The 22,019-nt window shown below is 53.8% G+C and overlaps 1 protein-coding gene across 4 annotated transcripts; it reads left to right on the top strand.

Annotated features, from left to right (window-relative positions):
- Positions 1 to 4,547: 4,547 nt before the first annotated feature.
- On the top strand, positions 4,548 to 20,724 carry EXTL1 (exostosin like glycosyltransferase 1). 4 transcript variants are annotated; one of them, XM_064363506.1, is made up of 12 exons: positions 4,548 to 4,580; positions 6,840 to 7,685; positions 13,381 to 13,498; positions 13,802 to 13,909; positions 14,676 to 14,795; positions 15,327 to 15,459; positions 15,635 to 15,741; positions 16,545 to 16,634; positions 17,528 to 17,614; positions 17,982 to 18,142; positions 19,149 to 19,317; positions 19,467 to 20,432. In XM_064363506.1, the coding sequence occupies exons 1-12, from the start codon at positions 4,567 to 4,569 to the stop codon at positions 19,647 to 19,649; spliced, it is 2,136 nt and encodes a 711-aa protein (XP_064219576.1). In that variant the 5' UTR covers positions 4,548 to 4,566; the 3' UTR covers positions 19,650 to 20,432. The 4 variants fall into 4 exon arrangements, with proteins under 4 accessions (XP_064219576.1, XP_064219577.1, XP_012295641.2 ...); XM_064363507.1 differs by having other exon boundaries at positions 4,549 to 4,580; positions 13,405 to 13,498; XM_012440218.2 differs by lacking the exon at positions 4,548 to 4,580 and adding an exon at positions 6,034 to 6,508.
- Positions 20,725 to 22,019: the final 1,295 nt, after the last annotated feature.

The following is a 22,019-nucleotide window of genomic DNA, read 5'->3' on the forward strand; positions in this document are numbered from 1 at the left end:
TCACTCATTCACGAGGCAGCTCTCAGGATGACAGAGCTGGTTCAGAAAACTCATTGATGGGAGTGGAGGAAGCACAGGGAATGCTGGAACGAGATTGCCAGTTAGATCTCAAACTGGGAAATGCCCTACAGTTCATGAACTATAACCTTTAGGGGTGATCCCTACCGATCAGAAGTCATCTGTATCACTGTTGGACAAAAATTGTTTGTAGCTTATCTGTTTTCTACACATTAGCACCTTAGTTCTCAGAACTATTAAATGTTTGGGCCCCAGTACATAGGGAATAAAAAGTCAAACAAGTCCTGGCACAGTGGTTCATGCCGGTAATCCCAACATTTTGAGAGGGTGAGGCAGGAGAATGTCTTGAGCCCAGGAGTTAGAGACTAGCCTGGGCAACAGAGAGAGAACTCATCTCTACTAAAAATTTAAAAAAAAAAAAAAAAAGCCAGGGGTGGTGGTGCATGCCTGTAGTCCTGGCTACTTAGGAGGTTGAGGTAGGAGAATCACTTGAGCCTGGGAGGTCAAGGCTGCAGTGAGCCATGATTATGCCACTGCACTCCAGCCTGGGCAACAGAGCGAGACCCTGTCTTAAAAAAAAAAGGCAAACAAAGTTACTCCCCTTTAGGGAGTCCCACAACACTTGAGAGCTTGTTATGCAATGCCCCAGTGGGAGGATTAAGGCCACACAGGCTCCTCATTGCTTCACTTCTAAGTTTTACAAAATTTTCCTTAACAAAGTCATGTTGACAGGATGGGAAATGGAAGGAGTGACCTACCGACCTGTGTCAGGGTTACTTCTGAGCAAGAATTTCTGATCTTTTTGCTCTGAAAAGCCAAGTTCTGCTACCATTTTAGGCTAATGATAAGAAAATGAAAGCCTGAGGCTGGGCGTGGTGGCTTACACTGTAATCCCAGCACTTTGAGAGGCTGAGGCGGGTGGATCACCTGAGGTCAGGAGTTCGAGACCAGCCTGGCCAACATGGGAAAACCCTATCTCTACTAAAAACAGAAAAATTAGAAATTAGCCACGAGTGGTGGTGGGTACCTGTAATCCCAGCTACTCAGGAGGCTAGGGTGGGAGAATTGTTTGAACCCGGGAGACAGAGGTTGCAGTGAGCGGAGATCGCACCACTGCACCACAGCCTGGGTGACAGAGTGAGACTCTGTCTCAAAAAAAAAAAAAAAAAAAGAAGGCTGGGCTCAATGGCTCATGCCTGTAATCCCAGCACTTTGGGAGGCTGAGGCTGGCAGATCACTGAGGTCAGGAGTTCGAGACCAGCCTGGCCAACATGGAGATCCCCGTCTCTACTAAAAATACAAAAATTAGTCAAGCGTGGTGATAGGTGCCTGTAATCCCAGGTACTCAGGAGGCTGAGGCAGAGAATTGCTTGAAGGCGGAGGCTGTAGTCAGCTGAGATCGTGCCACTGCACTCCAGCCTGGGTGACAGAGCAAGACTCTATCTCAAAAAAAAGAAAAAAAGAAAAGAAAAGCCCGAGGCCAGGTGTGGTGGCTCATGTCTGTAGTCCCAGTGTGTTAAGAGGCCGAGGTGAGAGGATCACTTGAGCCCAGGAGTTTGAGGCTACCGTGAGCTGTGGTTGCACCTCTGCACTCCAGCCTGGGTGACAGAGTAAGACTCTGTTTCTAAAACAAATTTTAAAATAAAAAATAAATTTAAAAAATACTTAAAAAAGAAAATGAAGGCCCAGAGAAAGGGTGTGACTTGTCCAAGGTCACATAGCCATGCCTAGAAGAGGCACAGAGGCTGGAACCTGCTTCCCCATCCCCCATCCCTAGGTCCGCCAGATGGCTTCCCTGACCCTGTACCCTGTGGGGTTCAGGAACTGCTCTGCATCCAGTGTGTGTGTCGGAGGGGGCATCTACCGGGGCAGACACTCATCTGGAGTTGATTGATATTGCAGAGTTTGGGATTCACCGTGGCTTGTGGTTATCTCTGCGCTCAGGCAAGAGAGAACTGCGACCCCCAAGCCTCCGGAAACCTCCAGCCTCCACACTTGCTAATTCTGCAGTGAGACACTCAGGCAGCCCAGAGCTGGAGAAACAAACAGCCATAGACAAGAAGCAGCAGATGGGTTTCCACGGTGATCGTTTCCTGGAGTCCAAGTATCTTCTTTCTTCCTGAATGGAGGTGGAGGTGCAGCAAGAGGAACAGGGAGGGGGAAGCCCAAGTCTTGGTCCTGATCCAGCCAGATGGATACCTCGGCGCCCCTTGGGCGAGTCTCACCTCCCTGGGTCTGAGGAGGGACAGAAGGGTGCCATTTGTTAGAGGCCTGCTCCACACCAGGCATGGTGTGCTGAATGTTATACACTCACTATCTCATTTATTTAATCTCCTTCCCAGCAAGCCTTTAAAGAAGGAGCTATTACTAGCATCCCCATCTTACTGCTAGGAAACAGAAGCAGAGAGAGGTGAAATAACTTGCACAGGAACACCCGGCTTGTTAAAGAGCTCAGGTGCTCTTAACCACAGGACTCTACTGCTGGGTCCCTTCCTCTGGGGACCAGGGCCATTCCTTCTGAAGATTTCAGGCCCAGCCTGAAGCAGGAGGGAGGGAAGGAAGGCCAAGCAGGGTGCAGAGAGGAAACACTTCAGGTGAAACATGGTATTTTTAGGCCCCATTTTCTGCCTGGGTGTTCTGGCCAATATGACACCTGGTGCTTCAGGCAGGAGGCACCCCCATGCCCAGGCAGCACCCAGGCAGCTGTGACACCACCACAGCTATGACACACACTGCAGTGCTCAGAGCTCTCAAATTCACACAAAGGCCTACTTCAATCTTGTCTTGTAAGAAACAAGTCTTCTGCCTCCTCCAGGAAGCCGCCTACCTTGCACCAGAAGCTAGGCCCTCTCCTCGGTGCTGTCTTCTCCTTCCTGCTCTGGCTCATTCCCATCCCCTGGTTTGTTTGCTTCTGTCCCACTGACCAGAGCCCAGGTATAGGATGGAGGCTCCTGGTGGCTTCACTGAGCACTGAAAAGCCCGATGGAGGCCCCTGACAAATCCCTGATCTTAGTCCTGCCTGCCAGGATGCCCCTGCCTTCTCTTCCTCCATCCGAGCCCCAGGGCAACCCTGTGAATTGCAGTCCAGACAAGGCCAGGTTTCAGCTGGCCTGAGAGCCTCCTCCACCGGGATGAAGGTAGGAGAAGGCTTCTGTGTGTGCACAAATATGGGCATGGGCAGGAGCCAGCCAGGGTGCTCAGGGCTGGGATGGGGGATGCACAGAGCTATTAATAGAACGGGATTAGGTATTTCCCCAAACCCCAAACCAGTTGGCCTTGGCCTCCTAGCCATCTCAACTTTGTCCATCCATCCATTCCTTCACTCATTCAACAAATATTTGTTGAATGCATATATATATATATATATATATATATATATATATATATGTCTTTTAAAAAAACAATAAAGACAGCCTTGCTATGTTGCCTAGGCTGATCTCAAACTCCTGGGCTTAAGACATCCTCCCGCCTGAGCCTCCTGAGTAGCTGGGATTATAGGTGCGTGCCACCTTGCCTGGCTTATTTATTTATATTTGCTTTACATTTTTAACAGATGGTGTCTTCCTCTTGTGCCTGGGCTAGAATACAGTGGCACCATCATAGCCCACTGCAGCCTAAAATTCCTGGAATCAAGCAATCCTCCTACCTCACCCACCCGAGTAGCTGGGATTACAGGCATACACCATCACACCCAACTAATTTTTGTATTTTTAGTAGAGATAGGGTCTTGCTTTGTTGGGCAGACTGGTCTTGAACTCCTGGCCTCAAGTGATCTGCCCACCTCAGCCTCCCAAAGTGCTGGGATCACAGATGTGAGCCATCGCACCAGGCCACAAACGCCAGCTTTTTGATGAGGCCTCCTGTAATTCCGTTTAACATTGCAACTCATCCCATCTCTCCAGAGGTTATTGCCAAATAGCATGAGATATTTATTCATTCTCTTCTTGCCTTTTTCCCCTCCCTGGAAGGTAAGTTCCCAGGAGGGCAAGATTTTTTCTGCTTTGCTCACTGTCCTTAACACCTGCCTGGCCTCACAGTAGGGGTTCATTAAATAGCTGTTGAATGAATGAGAGACTTGTGGGGTGACAGACCCATCAAAAAGCTGTCCTTGCCTCCAGTCCTGCCATTTCCTGTCTGTCTCCACACAGAAAGCCACAGTGATTTTTCTAAAAACCACATTGCTCTCTTTCAGGTCTTAGGGTAGGTATCACTTCCTCGGAAGCCTTCTCTGGCTCCCTGGGATAGGGAGCCCTTCTTTGTACTCTCAGTGTCCCCTCCCCTCATTCTGGAATTGCCTGCAATTGCCTAGTTCTGTAATTGTCTTCTCCAGGATAGCAAGCTCATCTGTCTCCCTCCCTGTTGGGAGCTGGAATGGTGCAGTGGTTATAGGAGTGCACTCCCTGGGTTCAAATCTTGGCTAAGCCATGAGAATTTAGGTAAATTACTTAAGCTCCCTGGGCCTCAGTTTTCTCATCTGTAAAATGTGGATCATCAACTTCTCTCTCCTAGGGCTGGGGCAAGGATGAAACGAGCTGATACAAACGAGAGATGCTTGGCACATGGTAAGTGCAATACAAGTGTCAGCTATGATTACTCTTACTCAGCGTCGTGTCCCCTGGCCTAGCTCAGAACCTGGCCCATATTCAACACTCCTGTTTGTTAGATGAGTGAATGACTGTATATGGGGATAGAGGGATGAAGGAGTGACATGAGGACCTAGAAGGGGGCTCTAACTCAGCCTGAGGAACACTGGAGAAGCTTCCTTCTCCAATGGGGAGGGAGCTTTCAGCTGACTCCTGCAGGATGAGGAGTTGGCTGGGCATGGTGAGGTGGGGGCTCGCGAAGTGGAAGCAGCCAGTGGCCTGTGTGGGGGCCTCTCAGCGTTGGAGAACTGAGGTATGCAGGAGCCACAGTTCATCACTGAGTGACTTAGCCGTTAGTGCTGAGAGGCCAGTTTCCCCTTTGTGGACCATTTTTAGGACAGTCTCAGACTGGCCGCTCACTGAGGGCAACACGTTCCATGGTGGCTTCTTCATCTGATCAGCAGCCCTCCAAGATGAAAGGGAGGCAAGCAGGGGAAAGGAGGCCACCCTTTGTTGAGGGACCCCAGGGGACAGGCCTGGGTCAACCTGGCAACCCATTCCTGGCTGAGATTATGCCCATCCCAGAGATAAGGGGACGGAGGCCCCACACCCCTGAGGCAGTCAGGGGAAGAGGCAGAGCCCACTCAAGTCTGCGACTCCCCATGCCTCCCGTTACGAGCCCAGGGCTCCTCATGGCCAGAGTGTGTCTCCCCTGTCACCCCAGTGATTCCTCAGTGGATGGCATCACCCACTCCTGACTCCCCTCATAGGGCACTGACCAGGGAAATCCCTCCATGGGGCCTGGATTCACAGAGAGTCAAGTACAGAGAGAACTTTCCATATAGACTGGAGCCAAAGGCTGGGAGTTGCAGGAGATTGGGGGTGGGGCTGCTGAAGGAAGCGAGACCAATCCTGGGGACAGTTGGGGGCACCTTACCCAATTCCTCCACCTCCACCCCTTAAGTCCTCACTCGTCTCATCTGCTGACCTTCTCATCTGCCGATCGTAGAGTCCCCATACTCAGGCTCTGACCTCCACTGACTCTGATAGCCCACAGCGGGTGCAGGGTCTAGTTTTTACTCCAGCCACAGGGTCCACGGCTGGGGTGACCAACGATCAGGAGCTCAGGGTTCAAATCCCACTCTGCCACTTCTTAGCTGGGTCACCTTAGGAAGAGTCCATCCCTTCTCCGAGCTTTTCTCATCTATAAAAAATGACAGGTAGACCTCTGCCTTGGAGGGTGGCTAGAGGACTGAGACAGAGGCTGTGATAGCTCATGGCCAGCTGTGAGTTGCGGTACTTGCTGGCTGGATTAGCAGTTGAGGAAACTGGTTTGGAAGGGGTTAAATGGAGTCCCTGCCTCCCAGCCAGGAGCGAATCGGGGCTGGTAGGGGAGGAGCCAGGCTGCTTCTAAGGAAAGAGGTCTAGACCAGCCAGATGCCGACTGGAGAGGGCCGGGAAGAGATACCCCAGGGTTTGCGGGGCTTGGCACAACAGCCCTGGCCTCTGCACTGTGATAGCTCCAAGCCAGACAGTGCAAGGCAGCTGCTGGGCTGCGGGGAAGAGGGGCTACACTTCCTGAGCTGGGGCAGCGACAGAGTGGATGAGGACCAGGACCCCGCGCCAGCCTGGCCCTCCAAAGCGGGGGCACCAGATGCACCCAGGCTGTGACCTCAGCTGACTCCGATGAGCCACATGGGACGCAGGGTCTAATTTCAGCTCCAGCCACATGCCCACAGCCCGGGAGTGTCTGCCAGCGGGCACAGGGGCAGCCAGGGCTGCTCAGGAGAGGGGAGGAGTGGGAAGACCAGCCCTGCTCCCTCCAGCCTGTCCCTGGCCAAGCCACCCCCTGTGGGAGCCCTGACTCGTCCCCATGGCCTGGCAGACAGCCCTCCTCTCAGTTGAGGGTAAGGTCAAGGGGTGCAGCCAGGAGGGCAGAGGGACACGGCCCTGCATTCTGGACAGGGGTTGCGTCAGCCAGAGCAGTGCGCAGGGGCAGTGGTCCCTACTGGGAGGGCAAAGGGTGGCTTGGTTGTCCAAGGGCCAAGGAGGCAGAGTTCTGAGAGCAGGGGGGCCAGGCCAGCAAGCTGGGTCCTACCTGGCCTCCTCCTGCCTGGCCTGTGACTCACTGTCTGACCTTACACAGGTGGCCTGGTCTCCATGGGCCTCAGTCTTCTTATCTGTACGATGAAAGTGCAGGACTAGCAGGCCGGTCCCAGCTCCCGTCTCCCCCAACAGGCCCTGCTCTTCCTGCTTGCTTGCTGGCAGAGGCCTCCCAGCTTCCCCAGCCCCGGCTGTGGGTGGCCACATGCAGTCGTGGAGAAGAAAGTCCCTCTGGCTGGCACTGTCAGCCTCTTGGCTCCTGCTCGTCCTGCTGGGAGGCTTCTCCCTTCTCCGCTTGGCATTGCCTCCCAGACCTCTGCCCCGGGCTCCCCAAGGCTGGCCTCGCTGGCTGGACGCAGACCTCCTGCAGAGCTTCTCCCAGCCTGGAGAGCTCCCAGAAGACGCCGCTCAGCCTCCTCGAGTCCCCCATGGTGGCAGCTGCAACTGGGGATCCTGCTTTGACACCTCGAAGTGCAGGGGTGATGGCCTCAAGGTATTCGTGTACCCAGCGGCTGGACCAATCTCTGAGACCCATCGCAAGATCCTGGCTTCCATTGAGGGCTCTCGCTTCCATACATTCAGCCCTGCTGGGGCCTGCCTCCTCCTCCTTCTCAGCCTGGATGCCCAGACTGGAGAGTGCAGCTCAATGCCTCTGCAATGGAACAGGGGCAGGAACCATCTGGTCCTTCGTCTCCACCCAGCCCCCTGCCCCAGGACCTTCCAGCTGGGACAGGCTATGGTGGCCGAGGCCAGCCCCACAGTGGACTCCTTCCGGGCCGGCTTTGATGTGGCCCTCCCTTTTCTCCCTGAAGCCCACCCATTGCGAGGTGGGGCTCCTGGCCAGCTGCGGCAACACAGCCCCCAGCCCAGGATAGCCCTGCTAGCCCTGGAAGAGGAGAGGGGTGGGTGGCGCACAGCAGGCACCAACTCCTCTGCCTGCTCGTGGGATGGGCGCTGTGAGCAAGACCCTGGACCTGGGCAGTAAGTGAACCTTTCGCCTTGGGGGCTGGATGGGAGGGGGCTGGGATAGACACAAGCCCAGAGGTGAGGGTAGAATGTAGGACTGAGATGGGAGAACCAGGTAGTCCTGGCAGACTTAGGCCTCAGCTGCAGCAGGAGGGAGCCAGGTTAGATGGCAGAGAGCACTTCCATTAAGATGGGGACTTTTTGCAAAGGGGTATCTAAGGTAGGTTTTGGAGTTCTTCCCTGGGGATCTTTAAAAAACATAGAACACAACTCACTCCTATTTACTTCCTCTCCCTTATTCCAAACCTCCTACCCTAATATTTTTTTTCCACATACATATGTATAGTGGTTACTCTGTGCTAAGCACTTATATAAATCATTATTATAATAAAATATACCAGTTGTTAGCATTTAAGTGTTTGTGTACCAGACACTAAAGCTCAGACAGGTTACGTAATTTTTCTGAGGCCACCCAGCCGGAAGGAGCTAGTGTTTTGATCCAGAATTGCCTGTCTCCAAAGCCTTCAGTATGAGAATTCTGAGTTTTAAGCAAACGTTTATGATCACTCATCAAATGTCTCAGAGGGGCCTCACAGTCACAGGTGGAAGCTGCTCCTGTTTCTAATTTTGGGGATTAACCTCTCAAGGAAACAGCCTTTGGTTATAGCAAATATGACGTAGGTCAGATCTAAGGAAGAACTTTCTGCCAGTGAGAGGGACTTGATATATATATAAAGGGCTGGAGGCCTGTGGGAGCTGGTGAGCTTGTGCAGAAACTGTTTTCCACCTGGGCTAGTTGGGGTGATGCGCCTCAGGTGATAAAGATTGTCCTCTAAGCACTCTAACTCCTCTGTGTCCCCAGCAGGCCAGCAGTCTCCAAAGACTGGCTGGGCAGGCAAGAATGGAAGTCCTTCTGAGGTTGCCCAGGGCCCCGGTGGCAGAGGGTTCCCTCTGTATCCACCCCATGCAGGGGCAGACCTGAGTCAGGAACTGTCACTCTGGTATCCTCCCACAGGTCTCTCTCCCTGTTCTCTGCTCGAACAACATCAGTCATTCTGAGCTCCGCTCCCTCCCAGGGATTCTTGCCTCTGCTTGGGGATGTATCTCAGTCAAAAGGCTCTTGTGGGAATGAAATCTTTCCACTTTCTGAAGGTAGAAGGAGGCCTCCAGGGAGCCCTCACAATCAGGAGTAGAAAAGGACTTGTCCTGGTCAGCACCAGGGTCCTTCTGCCAGGACCCATCCCTAGTGGTCTCCAAGGAGGAAGCCTGAAAAGTCAGGGATCTCGCCCAAGCCCTTGCAGCTCGAGCTCAGGCAGAAGCTCGCTTTGGGCGACAAGGCTCTTGTGCCTCACTTTTCTGTTGAGGCACCCAGGTATTCTTAAAGGAAGTTCTTCTTTTGGCTGACTTTAGTTACCATTAAGCACAGTTCATTATTGGTGAACCTGAAAGCAATTTCAGTCTGAACTTCTTTGAGAAACTGAAAGTTAGGGAGCTGCACAAAGCAGGTGGGTGCTCATTAAATGTTTACTAATGGATCTGAAATTGACGAGAGCTGGCTATGGTCTTCTAATTAGTGTGGCTGACCCTCTGAGTAGCATTTTTGATAAGTTTTATTTCCCAGGGGCAAAGCTTGGTAGCCTTGTCCTCTGACCCTCAAGGAGTTTTGTCTTTGTCCTCGGCCTCCCTGCAGGTGACGGGACTTGTCATCTCTTGAGTAGCTTGAACCTCACTTTCTCCAAAGTGCCAGGCAGCTGCCCGGGCCAGACAGTATAGGGACAGAGTGAGAGAGATAGCCTGAATAAACAAGTGCTGGCCAGAGAAAGAGGCCATTCACAGTTCCTGCCACTGCCCCACATTCCCTCAGCCGGGCCAGAGTTGGGAGGGGAGGAGGCTACGTCTGAGGAGTGCCTGCCTTGGGCCAGGTGCTGTGCCAGGCACTTTACCTAAGTCACTGCTGATCCTCTCATGCCCCCTTCAAGGGAGGTATTATTATCTCCATGTCAGGGAACGGAAAACTGAGGCTCAGAGAGGTGGAGTAGCCCAGGGTGACAAGGTCCCCCGTTCTCCAAGGGCCTCTCACTTTTCTAATCACGCGCTTGGAAGCAGTGGAGTTGGGATTCAACCCTATACTTTTGGCTCCAAAGTCCATGTTTTTCCACCTTGGTTGAACAGTCTCTTGTTGCTTTGGAATAAATCTCCACCCATTCAAATTGTTATTTATTCATTTTTATGAATAGGTAATTCATTCACATGTTACAAAATTCCAAAGGCACAAAGGGGCATAGAGTGAAAAGCCTCCCTTCTACCCCTCTCCCCGGCCACCCAGTTTTTCTGCCTGGAGCCAAACACCACTTCCAGTGTCTTTTCTGAGAAACTGAGTGTGTACAAGCAATATGTATATTCTCCCCCATATTTTAACATACATTTGATGCATGTTTTAAAGTCCCCTAGCCTGTATCCATTGGGAACAAGGGGCGCAGTCAGTACCTAGGGCCCATGATACTTTTATAGGCCCATGAAAATATTTTCATTTTTTGAAAATCAGGGCTGGGTGCAGTGGCTCTTGCCTGTGATCCCAGAACTTTGGGAGGCTGAGGCGGGTGAATTGCTTGATCTTAGCAACATGGCGACACCCTGTCTCTACAAAAATTACAAGATTAGCTGGGTGTGGTGGTACATGCCTGTAGTCCCAGCTACTTGGGAGGCTGAGGTGGGAGGATTGCTTGAGCCCAGGGGGTCAAGGCTGCAGTGAGCTGAGATCACGCCACTTCACTCCAACCTGGGCAGCAGAGTGAGACCCTGTCTCAAAAAATTAAAAAAAAAAAAAAAAAAAAAAAAGGCAGAATTAAACTTTCAGGTAGAAGAAAAAAAAATCTTTTTTTTTTTTTGAGACAAAGTCTTGCTCTTGTTGCCCACTCAAAGTCTGTGCTGGACTTGAGTGGTACAATCTTGGCTCACTGCAACCTCCACCTCCTAGGTTCAAGCAATTCTCCTGCCTCAGCCTCCCAAGTAGCTGAGATTACAGGTGCCCACCACCATGCCTAGCTAATTTTTGTAAAGACAGGGTTTCACCATTTTGGTCAGGCTGGTCTTGAACTCTTGACTTCAAATGATCTGCCTGCCTCAGCCTCCCAAAGTTCTGAGATTACAGGCGTGAGCCACCGCACCTGGCAGAAAATGTTTTAATATATAATACTGTTTGTTTTTATACCAACACAGTTATGAACTATATTCTTTTTCTATGGCAGGAGGGACTGTGAAGGCCAAAGTGCCTAGGCCACATGGAAGTCACAACGTGGCCCTTCCTCTGGCCAGGCCCCAGTAGAGCGCTGAGGCATGGGTACAGCCACGCTGACCACCCTTGGGCACTGAGGCCCTGAGTGTATGGTATACTTTATGTGGCCACAGAATCCTAAGACTTCATCAGTGGTCACCATACAGATGCATGAACTCCCTCTGTAACACACTCCCCGTTCCCCGCCACAGGTGCTCATGCAGCCTCTACTTATTTGCCTTTACTGATGGGGAACTCACCACCTCCAAAGACCACTCACTGGCTGCACTCTCAGCCTGCTCCATCACTAGAATTTCTGCTGAAATTGACCTCTCGGATACCTGGTCTCTTGGTCCCAGATGTATTTCCTAGTGTCACACTGAGCATTCAGGCAGCACCCACTGAGTGTCCATTCTCCACCAGGCACCCTGCTAGGCCCTGGGGATGCTGAGATGGGGGAGGTACAGCCCCATCCTCAAGGAGCTCAGACTTGTAGGAGAGATAGGCAAGTCAACTGTTCGACACACATTGTTAAGCAAAGAGTGGTTGCACAGGCTGCCTGCCTGGCTCCTCTACTTCAGAGCTGTGTGACCTCTTTGGGCCTCAGTTTTCTCATCTGTAAAATGAGATAATAACAGTGCATACCCCCCATGTCATAGAGGTGCTGTGAGAATGAACTGCGGTAATACATACAAAGCACTTAGAACTGTGCCTGAAGCAAAGTACATACTCAATGTAGGTTAGCTTGATCATTACCACTGCAGTCCACTGGGAGGTGGGAGCAGAGACAGCCATCTCTGGAGAGATTAAGGAGGGGTTCCTAGAGGAGGTGATGTTTCAGCTTAGACATTAAGACAGCATAGGAGAAAGCCAGGTTCAGTGGCTCATGTCTGTAATCCCAATACTTTGGAAGACTGAGACAAGAGGATCACTTGAGGCCAGGAGTTTGAGACAGCCTGGGCAACAGAGCTATAGTAATAATAAGAATATTAATAATAGCCAGACAATGGTAGCACAGCCTGTAGTCCCAGCTACTCCAGAGGCTGAGGCAGGAGAACAGTTTGATCCTGGGAAGTCGAGGCTGCAGTGAGCTGTGATGACACCACTGCACTCCAGCCTGGGTGACAGAGCAAGAGCTTGTTTCAAAGAAAAAGATGAGTAGGAGGACTTCCTCAGGCTGACAAGGCAGGGAGGGGCCCTCCAATGTGAGGGAGAAGGGATCTTAAAGGCACAGAGGATCCAGGGAGGTTAAGGCTCAGTGGTGCAGTTTATTCAGCCTTAACCTAGAGGTTTTCAGTTCCTTAGAGGTTGACTTGGGGGTGAAGGGGGCTGTACCTGGTTGGCCTCTGCTGTGGCTTTTAATGAGGTGAAGGGTGTCCTGACGCTAAGTTGTGGCTTCTTCCAGGGAGGGCCTGGTGGACACTTAAGCATGGCGGGAGGAGTAAGAAGGCTGGGGTCCCTGGGAGACCACTAAGCAGCAGCTCTGGGGTGGTTCAGATAACTCAGGGTCAGGAGCTGGCACATCTCTGTTCTAGTCCCAGGTCCACCCCAACCCTATCTGTGACCCTGAGCCAGTTCTTGTGTCTCTCTGGGCCTCACTTTCCCCATCTATTCAGTGGGGCATAGGCCTGAGGCTGCCTAAGTATCCCAGTTCTGCCTCTTGGAGGTTCAGGCTCACAGCCAAACAGGCTGTAACTAAGGAGGGTCCTAGGACCCTCTGGGACCTACTCATGAGTCCACACTGAGCAGGCCTGTGTCCTGGTCTCTCCCTTTATCCCTCCCCCAGCTGGTTTCACAGGCGATGGTCCCCTTCGGGTGGCTCTGAGGAGGCTGGGACTCCTGCCCTCCCCAACAGGCACACACAGCCTGGGTGTGGCCCTGGGCCAGGGCTGGGGGCTGAGTGGGAGGAACAGAGGTGGCCTGTCCGCTAGGCCAGGGGCCTCTGGGCAGCAGCTTCCTGTGTGGTTCCAGGCTGGGGGCCCAGCCCACCTCAGGACAGAGGAGCCTTTCATAGGCCTGGCTCTCAGTGTGGTGGGGAGGGCTGGGCTCGGAGGCTGCGAAGGTGAGTGGTGCCGAAAGTCTACATGTGGCAGAGTCAGGTTGGACAGATGTGCATGTCTAAGTCAGGCAGGGCCTCGGAAACATCAGGGCCTGCTTCCTCCCATTTTACTGATGAGGAAATTGAGGCTAGAGAAGGCAAGGGAAGTGTCTAACTAAGACCACCGAGGGCAGAGGCAGAGCTGGGACACAGGGCTCCTGACTCCTGGTCTAACCGCAGATGCACGGCCAGTGTGAGGCTTGTGTTTGTGTTAGTGTGTCAGTGTGCCGCTGTGCATATGCTTAAGTAGGTTTGCATATTTGGGAGTGTGAGTGTGGGGTGCTCCCACTGAGGGATCCTGGTGGGGCGAAGGGCACTGTCCAGGCTCACGTGCGCAGGGACCTCCCTGTGTACCTCTTTAGGACTCAGCGCTGGGAGATGCTGCCCAATGCCACCTTCTGCCTCATCTCTGGCCACCGTCCCCAGGCTGCCTCGCGCTTCCTCCAAGCCTTGCAGGTACAACTCCGATTTGAATGTCACCAGTCCTCTGTCCCTCAGCACTCATGAGCTGGCAGGTCTTCTGGGTCCAGGCCAATGAGAAGGGGCAGTGAGCTGCCTGCTCCTTTACTCCTGGCCTCAGGTGTGCCTTTGTCCCCATTCACTGCACCCTCTGCAGAACAACCGTAACCTCCCCTCTCAGAAAAACCCCATTTTCCTGTCCTCTTTGCCACCTGCCCCCAAGGGCAACTGGGAACTGGGGGCGTGGGGTGAGTATGTGCAGGGTGGGGCTGGGCTTCCTGTGACCTCCCCGCCCCCTAGGCTGGCTGCATCCCGGTGCTTCTCAGCCCCCGCTGGGAGCTGCCCTTCTCCGAGGTCATCGACTGGACCAAGGCGGCCATCGTAGCTGATGAGAGGCTCCTGCTTCAGGTAACTCAGAGCCCTGCCCACAGGGTGGGAACTGGACCCAGGAAAGGGGAGGGACCCAGAACCCTGGATCTAGGCTGGCCTCAGTCCTCGTTCCTATCCTCCTTCTATGGACACTGATGAATTTCTCCTAGCACCAATTCTCCCCACTCGGGCTCCGATAGGAACTGATGGAGCTAGAGATTCCTAAGGGTTCTGAGAGCAAGTTCTGATCCTCTTCTAGCCTCAGTTTTCCCATGTCTACAATAGGATGAGCTAGACCAGACAATCCCCATGGGCCCAGCTCCAATGGCCTGTGACTGCTTAGATATCAATTTAGGGGAAGGCAACAAAAAACTTCAAACTCAGAGCGCCTCCATAGGGTCTGGGCTGGGAAAGCAAAACACATGGCAACTTTTCCGTCTGATGAAACTAATTTTGTCCAGTTCTGAAATATATATGTATGACCTGCCTTGAATCCCCTGAGAATGGTAGAGGTGGTGAGTAGTAGCTACCATTTATTTACTGAGCCTCTACAATGTACTAAGCAATTAATGAGCAAACACTGGGAGAGGTTAAATAGCTTGACCACAGTCACATGGTTACCAAGTGTTATTCAAACCCAACTCTGTGTGACCCCTGAACACTTTTTTTTTTTTTTTTTTGAGATAGGGTCTTGCTCTGTTGCCCAGGCTGGAGTGCAGTGGCATGAATATGGCTCACTGCAGCCTCAACCTCCTGGGCTCAAAATTGCTCTATTACCTGCCACTTTTCTCTCTCTCTGCCCCAGGTCCTGGCTGCCCTCCAGGAGATGTCCCCTGCAAAGGTCCTCGCCCTCCGTCAGCAGACTCAGTTTCTGTGGGATGCCTACTTCTCCTCTGTGGAGAAGGTCATCCATACCACTTTGGAGGTGAGGGGGCTCACCTGATGAGGGTCCTGGCCCTTGACTCCTGCTTCATCCCTGTCACCTCTCCATACTCCTCTGTCCCAGTGTTTAGGGATTGCCCCATCTTGAAGATGGTCCTGGGATGAATCTGAGACTTGGTTGTGAGATTTGGGGCAAGTTTCTCCTCCAGTCTTGGCCTCAGTTTCCCCATCTGTAGAGAAGACGGCTGTGGCCAATAGATTTCAAAGCATGTGCCAATGCCACTTGACTGCTGATGACTGCCTGGGGTGCTATGTTGGGAGAGATTCTGAGTCCCAAAAGAATGTCATGACCCATTAGTGACATCTGTCACGGGCAAGGAAGGAAGGGGAAGCAGTGACCCTACCACCATCTGCCACCTCTGGAGCAACATCATGGAGCGCACCCTATGCTAGACTTCAGCTTCTGACCCCAGGGGTCTGGCGATGCAGCTGCCACCTTCCGCAGAGCCTGGAAGGGGAGGTGTGGCCATGGTCACACAGATCCCTCACTCTGCTCAGCTCCTCTCTCATTCAGGTTATTCAGGACCGGATCTTTGGAACATCAGCTCACCCCTCGCTGCTGTGGAACAGCCCCCCAGGGGCACTCCTGGCCCTGTCTACTTTTTCCACGAGCCCCCAGGACTTCCCCTTCTACTACCTGCAACAGGGTATGCCCTGGGGATGGGACAACCTGAAGTCCCCTCATCTCTACCCAGGGCTGCCCCAGCCTCATCCGGAGAGCCCCACCAAGACCCTCCTTGGCCCCTGGGACTCCCTACTCAGGTCATTCTTCATGGGGTTCTGTTCCCTCCCACCCTAATAGCCTGTGTCTCATTCCCCCAGGCTCCCGCCCTGAGGGCAGATTCAGCGCCCTGATCTGGGTGGGGGCCTCTGACCAGCCCCCCCTGAAGCTCATCCAGGCGGTGGCAGGCTCTCAGCACTGTGCCCAGGTCTGCTCCCTTCCCAGCTGGAGTCCTGGGATCCAGGGTGGGGGCAAGGGACAGGGCAAGGCCCTGATGACTTCTAGACCCCAAGGATGACCACTCATTTTGCGGGGAGGCATGGGAAAGATTTCTGAGTGTTCTTGCTGCCTTCTTCTGTAAGTCCCAAGATTCTGTTGCCTTTTCCCCACAGAAATTGATGAAGCCACATGAAAAGCAGGTGTCTCTTTGGGAGGCTGGAGAAGGAAACATTCATTGCTTTACTCAGCAGTCATTTTCTGAGCACTAGGCCCTGGGCTCAATGCTGAGCAGAGAAAAAGCAGGGAAGCATTCTGCCCAGAGATTCAGACTGAGTTAGCATTTTCTGGCACACAGACTGTCAAATCTTACTTCTAGAGAAGCCACATAGACTCACTAGAGTCCTTGCAGAGGAAGTGAAGCAGTTAGCTCAGCCAGGGTGCACACAGAAGGGCTCCAAACAGGCCATCTGAGCTGGGCTGGGAGTGATAAAAGAGGCTGAGGAAGAGAATGAAACCTTAGAGAAAAGATGGGGATGGAGCATCTTGAATTCTAAAGTCACAGTCACCACCTTCATGTCACCAGAATTCCTGCCTCCTACAAGCCCAGAGACAAGGACAGGGCAGTGGTAAAAGGACCTTGAAGCCAACTAAGCCCTTCTCCCATGTGCACTTTATAAAGCTGACTTCTCAAACTTCTTCCACCTTGAGAAAGATCACTCCTGCCCCCCCACCCCCCGCAACTCGCCTTCTGCCCCAGATCCCAGACTTCAGGAACAACCTCCTGTCCTCTAGATCTTAGTTCTCTGGAGCAATGAGAGGCCACTCCCATCCAGGTGGACGGAAACAGCAGTGCCCTTGACAGTCATTGATGGGCGCAGGAAGGTGAGGGATGAGGGGAGGCATGAACTGGGTGGGCCCATGCTGGGAGCTGGGGGAGGGCACCCATGGGGTGTCTTATGAATACTTGGGCCTGAGCTGCAGTTGGGCCTGAAGAATGGCACAGTAGGTTTCAGCCGCAGGGCTAACTAATAGTAATGATTCTCTTCCCTCCCTGGTCCCTGTGAATTGTGCTTCCAAAGCACTGGGCTTATGTGATGGGGGAAGACAGAGGAGTGCGTTAATATCTCAGACGAGAAACGGAGGAGAAACGCGGGATCTTGAGAAAACATGGACAAAGGGCAGCACGTTGGGCCAGGAAGGGCTGGCTTCTGGGAACCGTGGTTGGTTGGAACCATGCCTGCCGCATGGTTGTGGGCAAGTCCCTTCATCTCTCTAGATCTGTTTCTTTCAAATGAGAGATGTTTGACAATTCCTCCCACAGTTGATATGACAATATGACAATGGATTAATCCCAAGATGTCAAAACTGGAAGGGTCCATAGAGACTAACTGCCCCATTTTACCAAATGGGAAACTGAAATCCAAAGAGGTCAGATGAGTTGCCCAGGTCCCAGAATGAGCTCTGCACAGGCTTGCTGCATTCGCAACCCAGGTGTCTACCCTGCGAGCTCTACACAGGCTTGCTGTATTCGCAACCCAGGTGTCTACACTGCGAGCTCTACACAGGCTTGCTGTATTCGCAACCCAGGTGTCTACACTGCGAGCTCTGCACAGGCTTGCTGTATTCGCAACCCAGGTGTCTACACTGCGAGCTCTACACAGGCTTGCCCTATTCACGGCCCAAGTGTCTACACTGTGCCTGAAGGGCTTCTACTTATTGGATGGGGGTGGAGGGAGGTTCCAATGGCTGAGTTCGCCTCCCTTCTCCTCCTGCAGGTTAGTGATCGCTTCTTCCCATACAGCACCATCAGAACTGATGCCATCCTCAGCCTCGATGCCCACAGCAGTCTTTCCACAAGTGAGGTGAAGGCTGGGCCCAAGAGAAGCCCAGTGTGGGTAGACATAGAGCCAGAGGACCCTGGCAGTCCCTCAAGTTCCCAGAGTTGGGGAGACCCCAGATCCTGAGGTCCAGCCTCTTGCATTTGAAGCCACCCCAGCAAGCCAGGCACGCGCCAGGCACGAATTTCCATGAACTCATTTGAGAATGTTGTTTTTGTGCCCCCTGGAAGCTTTCATGCCACACTTCCAGCCAATTCCAAGTCATGGCTCCCGTCTCCTCTCCCCTGAGTCCTGTCCTGGCCCTCAGCCAGGCTGGCCCTGCCTCCATTTCTCTGGATGTCCTAGGTATTTAGGAGGTCCTTCCTCCCAACTTACTTGAGTCCCTCTCCAGGTGGACTTTGCCTTTGTGGTGTGGCAGAGCTTCCCAGAGCGGATGGTGGGCTTCCTGACGTCGAGCCATTTCTGGGACGAGGCCCACGGTGGCTGGGGTTACACCGCTGAGAGGACAAATGAATTTTCCATGGTTCTCACCATGGCTGCCTTCTACCATAGGTACAGACCCTCACCCCGCAAAGGGATCAGAGGATCAGAGACCCCCCTACCCCGAACCAGGAGCAGGGTGGCTCAGGTTGAACCCCAGGGATCCAGGTTCAAGGCCCAGATCTGCCACTTCCTAGTTGTGGGATCCTGGGCAAATCTCCTCACTTCTTTAGAGTTGTTTCCTCATCTGTAAAATGGGATGGACTCATCTCCCAGGGCTGGTGTGATCATTAAATGAAGTCCGTGGCACACAGAGGTTCCACAAATGGTAACAGTTGTTATTTTAAGTAAAGCCATGGAGTGAATAAGGGCAGTGTGTGGGTTTTCTGGTGGTGAGATGACAAGAGAATAGTCCTGATGCTTTATAAATGTGGATGTGATGGGTTGGGGACCATCCCAGACCTTCCAGAAGCTGCCTGAAGTGCTCCGGTCTTGGGGTAGGGACTGAATTCTGCAGGACCTCTTTAGAGGGGTTCCTTAAACATGTTTAAATCAAATATGCATAACCTGGAACCTCTTGCAGAGTACCCAGGAACTCTGCAGGGAATTCTCAGTAGAGTGAAGAATAATCGAATGTCTGCGAGGTGAGGTTGGCCTGTCTGAGGGCCGTGTGAAGTGAGGCTCACCCAGAGCAGCATCAGCCTGGTTCATCCACAACTGGTCTTTGGCCATGTTTGATGACTTTGAAACCAGCTGATCCCAGCCCACCTAATTCTGAGCCCAAGGATGGGGGCCCCAAGAACTCAGAGCCCAAGGATGGGGGCCCCAAGAACTCAGAGCCCAAGGATGGGGGCCCCAAGGAGCTGTGGGGGAGAGGGCAGGGAACACACCACTGGCTGCAGATGAGCCCCGGGCACAGCACAGTGGAGAGCTGTTTATGCCAGGGATGGGAACTCTCGGAGGCAGCCAGGGCTCAAAGGCTTGGGGATGGAAGGGAGCGGTGAAGTCAGAGGGGAGGAGAATGGGGCCTGGGGATGAATTTTTCTGCAATCTCTCCCTGTCCTTTCCCCTTGTCCAGGTATTACCACACTCTCTTCACCCACTCCCTGCCCAAGGCTCTGAGGACCCTGGCAGATGAGGCACCCACCTGTGTGGACGTCCTGATGAATTTCCTAGTAGCGGCAGTCACCAAGCTGCCCCCTATCAAGGTGCCTTATGGCAAGCAGCGCCAGGAGGCTGCTCCACTGGTGAGGACTGAGGGGGACTGATCGGAACTGGCGGGGATGTTGGGGAGGATTCCCTCTCACTGTCTAATTCTAGTTTCTCTTGCTGCACGGGCGTGGGGAGTTCGAAAAGGCAGAGAAGGCCATTAACGCATTGCTTCTGTCCCTGTTAGGTGCCTGGGGGCCCGGAGCCCGGGCCAAAGCTGCAGGCCCCAGACCCCAACTGCATCAACCAGATAGCGGCAGCGTTCGGCCAGATGCCCTTGCGGTCCTCTCATCTGCGTCTGGACCCGGTGCTCTTTAAGGACCCGGTGTCCGTGCAGCGCAAAAAGTACCGCAGCCTGGAGAAGCCCTAGGGGGCGACTCGCAGAGACCCCAGCGGAGGTCCCAGCCCTGCTCCCAGAGGGCGCGGCACCTGCCTGCGGGCTCCGCCCAGGGACACCGGAGAACCAATCATGGCAGCCAGCGGGCCCACACGTCGGACTCCAGTTGGCCAATTACAGCAGGGGGCGTGGCCTTACCTTCTCCCGCCAGCCCTCGGTGGCGGAGCCTCTACTGAGGCCGAGCACCTTTCCTGGAGCACCGCTCTCTGCTTCTTCACCCAGCTAACTTCTGCTTGTCTTTCAGAGCATCGCCTCCTCCAGGGACTTATCTCGCCCTCCTCCCCGACCCCGATGGGTTGGGTCTCCTTTGCGCTTTCGCAGCCCAGTGTTTGCCCCGGTCCCGCCCGGTCAGGTCCCAGGACTGGCTTGCGGGCCCCGTGGGGCGGGCCGTGTCGTGTCCTTTTCTTTCTGACCTGGCACGTGTGCCGCAAATATTTGACGAATGGATGGATGGCAGACAGTAACTGCGTGCCTACCCCTATGCGGGTGGCGGCGGGACAGTGTGAGCGGACAGACAACTCCTCCCATCCAGGGTTCCTAGTCCCGGGAAGGCAGCTACCCAAAGACGCCTGCGTTGCCAGGCTCAATCCTTGAGCCTCAGCCAAGGAGCAGAAGGGTGCGGGTAAACGAGGAGTGGGGTGAGGAAAGCGGGATGTGAACAAGTGGTCGTCCCCCGCCCGGCGCGCGCCCGCGCTCAACCTGGGCCATCTGCCCTGCGCTACCAACGCCGACCACTAGAGGTCAGCGCCGCGCCGCACTCCCCACCTGCAGGGCAGAGGGCTGCCGGGGACGTGGAGGGTGAGCGCTGCGGGCATCTGGGGGTCTGAAATCTGGGGAGAGGAATCTGAACAACAGCCCCATCTCTTTGGCCTGAACACTTGGAACTCAGTAAGAAGGGACTGTTTCTAGGTGGGTTGGGCGCGAGTGGGGACTGTCCCGAGCAGGGACTATAGTTGAGGATGGAATTGGGGCGGGGATACTAGGTCCTCCCCGGTTCACCCACCTGGAACTGGAATTATCACTTCCGAAATAAAGTGCGTGTCCTTGACCCCTCACGCTCCAGGCTATAAATACCCTTACAGCAGCTGCTGGAGGGAGGGGCTCAGGGCTTAGGGCTTGCCTGGGAGCAGGGTCGACTCCAGAGGGTGAGGGTGGCGGGTCCAGCACAGGTCCACGGTGTCAGATGTTTTCCTGCTTTGATGGCCTTGCAGCTCTGGAAACTCCTGTGACTGGCTCACTGGCAGGAACATGCTGTCCCCTTAGGCCTCTCCAAGGCCTTCCACCCCCACCCCCCAGCTGGACGTAGGGCCCCTGGATGACTCAGGTCCTCCCTGGAGCCAATCACAGCTGAGTGGCAGAGTGGGTTACCCTTGGGAGGCGTGGTGCTGTGAGATGCTTGAGCTACAGGGGGGACTGGAAATGAAAGCGGTGGGGGAGAGGCAGTCTGGGCCGGAGTCAAGAGCTGAGGGTGGGTGGGAAAGCATACAGCTGCAGCCCAGGCAGCCTTCCCAGGGTAGGGAGGGCACTGGGTGCCAGGTCCAGCCAGGGAAAAGAGGCACCTTTCCAATCACAGCTGTGACACCCAGGACATGGAACTGCCTTGGCATGGCCTTGCCAGTGGATCAGGCACTGCTGGTCCCAAGGGTTCATATTTTATCAACATGCAGCCCAGACCAGGCCCCCAGCCCCTGCTGTAAAGGAAGATCTAGGGGAATAAGTTAGAAATCCCAGACCTGCCCACACTGGCTGAGTACTTCAGGAAAACGAATCAACCTCTGAGCCTCAGTTTTTTCATCTATAAGAATGTGGGATAGTAATGATGGTCTCTCTCTCTTTTTTGTGTGTGTGTGTCACCCGGGCTGGAGTGCAGTGGTGCTATCTCGGCTCACTGCAACCTCCACCTCCCGGGTTCAAGTGATTCTCCTGCCTCAGCCTCCCGAGTAGCTGGGATTACAGGCACATACCACCACGCTTGGCTAATTTTTGTATTTTCAGTACAAATGAGGTTTTGCCATGTTGGCCAGGCTTGTCTTGAACTCCTGGCCTCAAGTCATCTGCCTGCCTCGGCCCTCCCAAAGTGCTGGGATTACAGGTGTGAGCCACCAAGCCCAGCCAATGACTGTCTCTTGAGAGGGATGTAAGGACTTGGCACAGAACAAAGCCCAGGATCAAGTTTCTGGGGGCCTGCCATGACTTGGGCAGGGCGGGGGATGGTCAGAGGGTTGAGTCCCTTGAGATTGTGGTGGAATGGAGCGGCCGCCGGCAATCCCCACCCCTCTCCACACAGACCTGGAGGGGCTGAAGGACCCACCGACCTAGGACACAGGCTATCAGGATGACAGT

The sequence above is a fragment of the Aotus nancymaae genome, unplaced genomic scaffold (genome assembly GCF_030222135.1).
Source record: "Aotus nancymaae isolate 86718 unplaced genomic scaffold, 86718_ANA_hifiasm-v0.15.2.pri h1tg000053l, whole genome shotgun sequence".
In the NCBI taxonomy this organism is placed as follows: Eukaryota; Metazoa; Chordata; class Mammalia; order Primates; family Aotidae; genus Aotus; species Aotus nancymaae.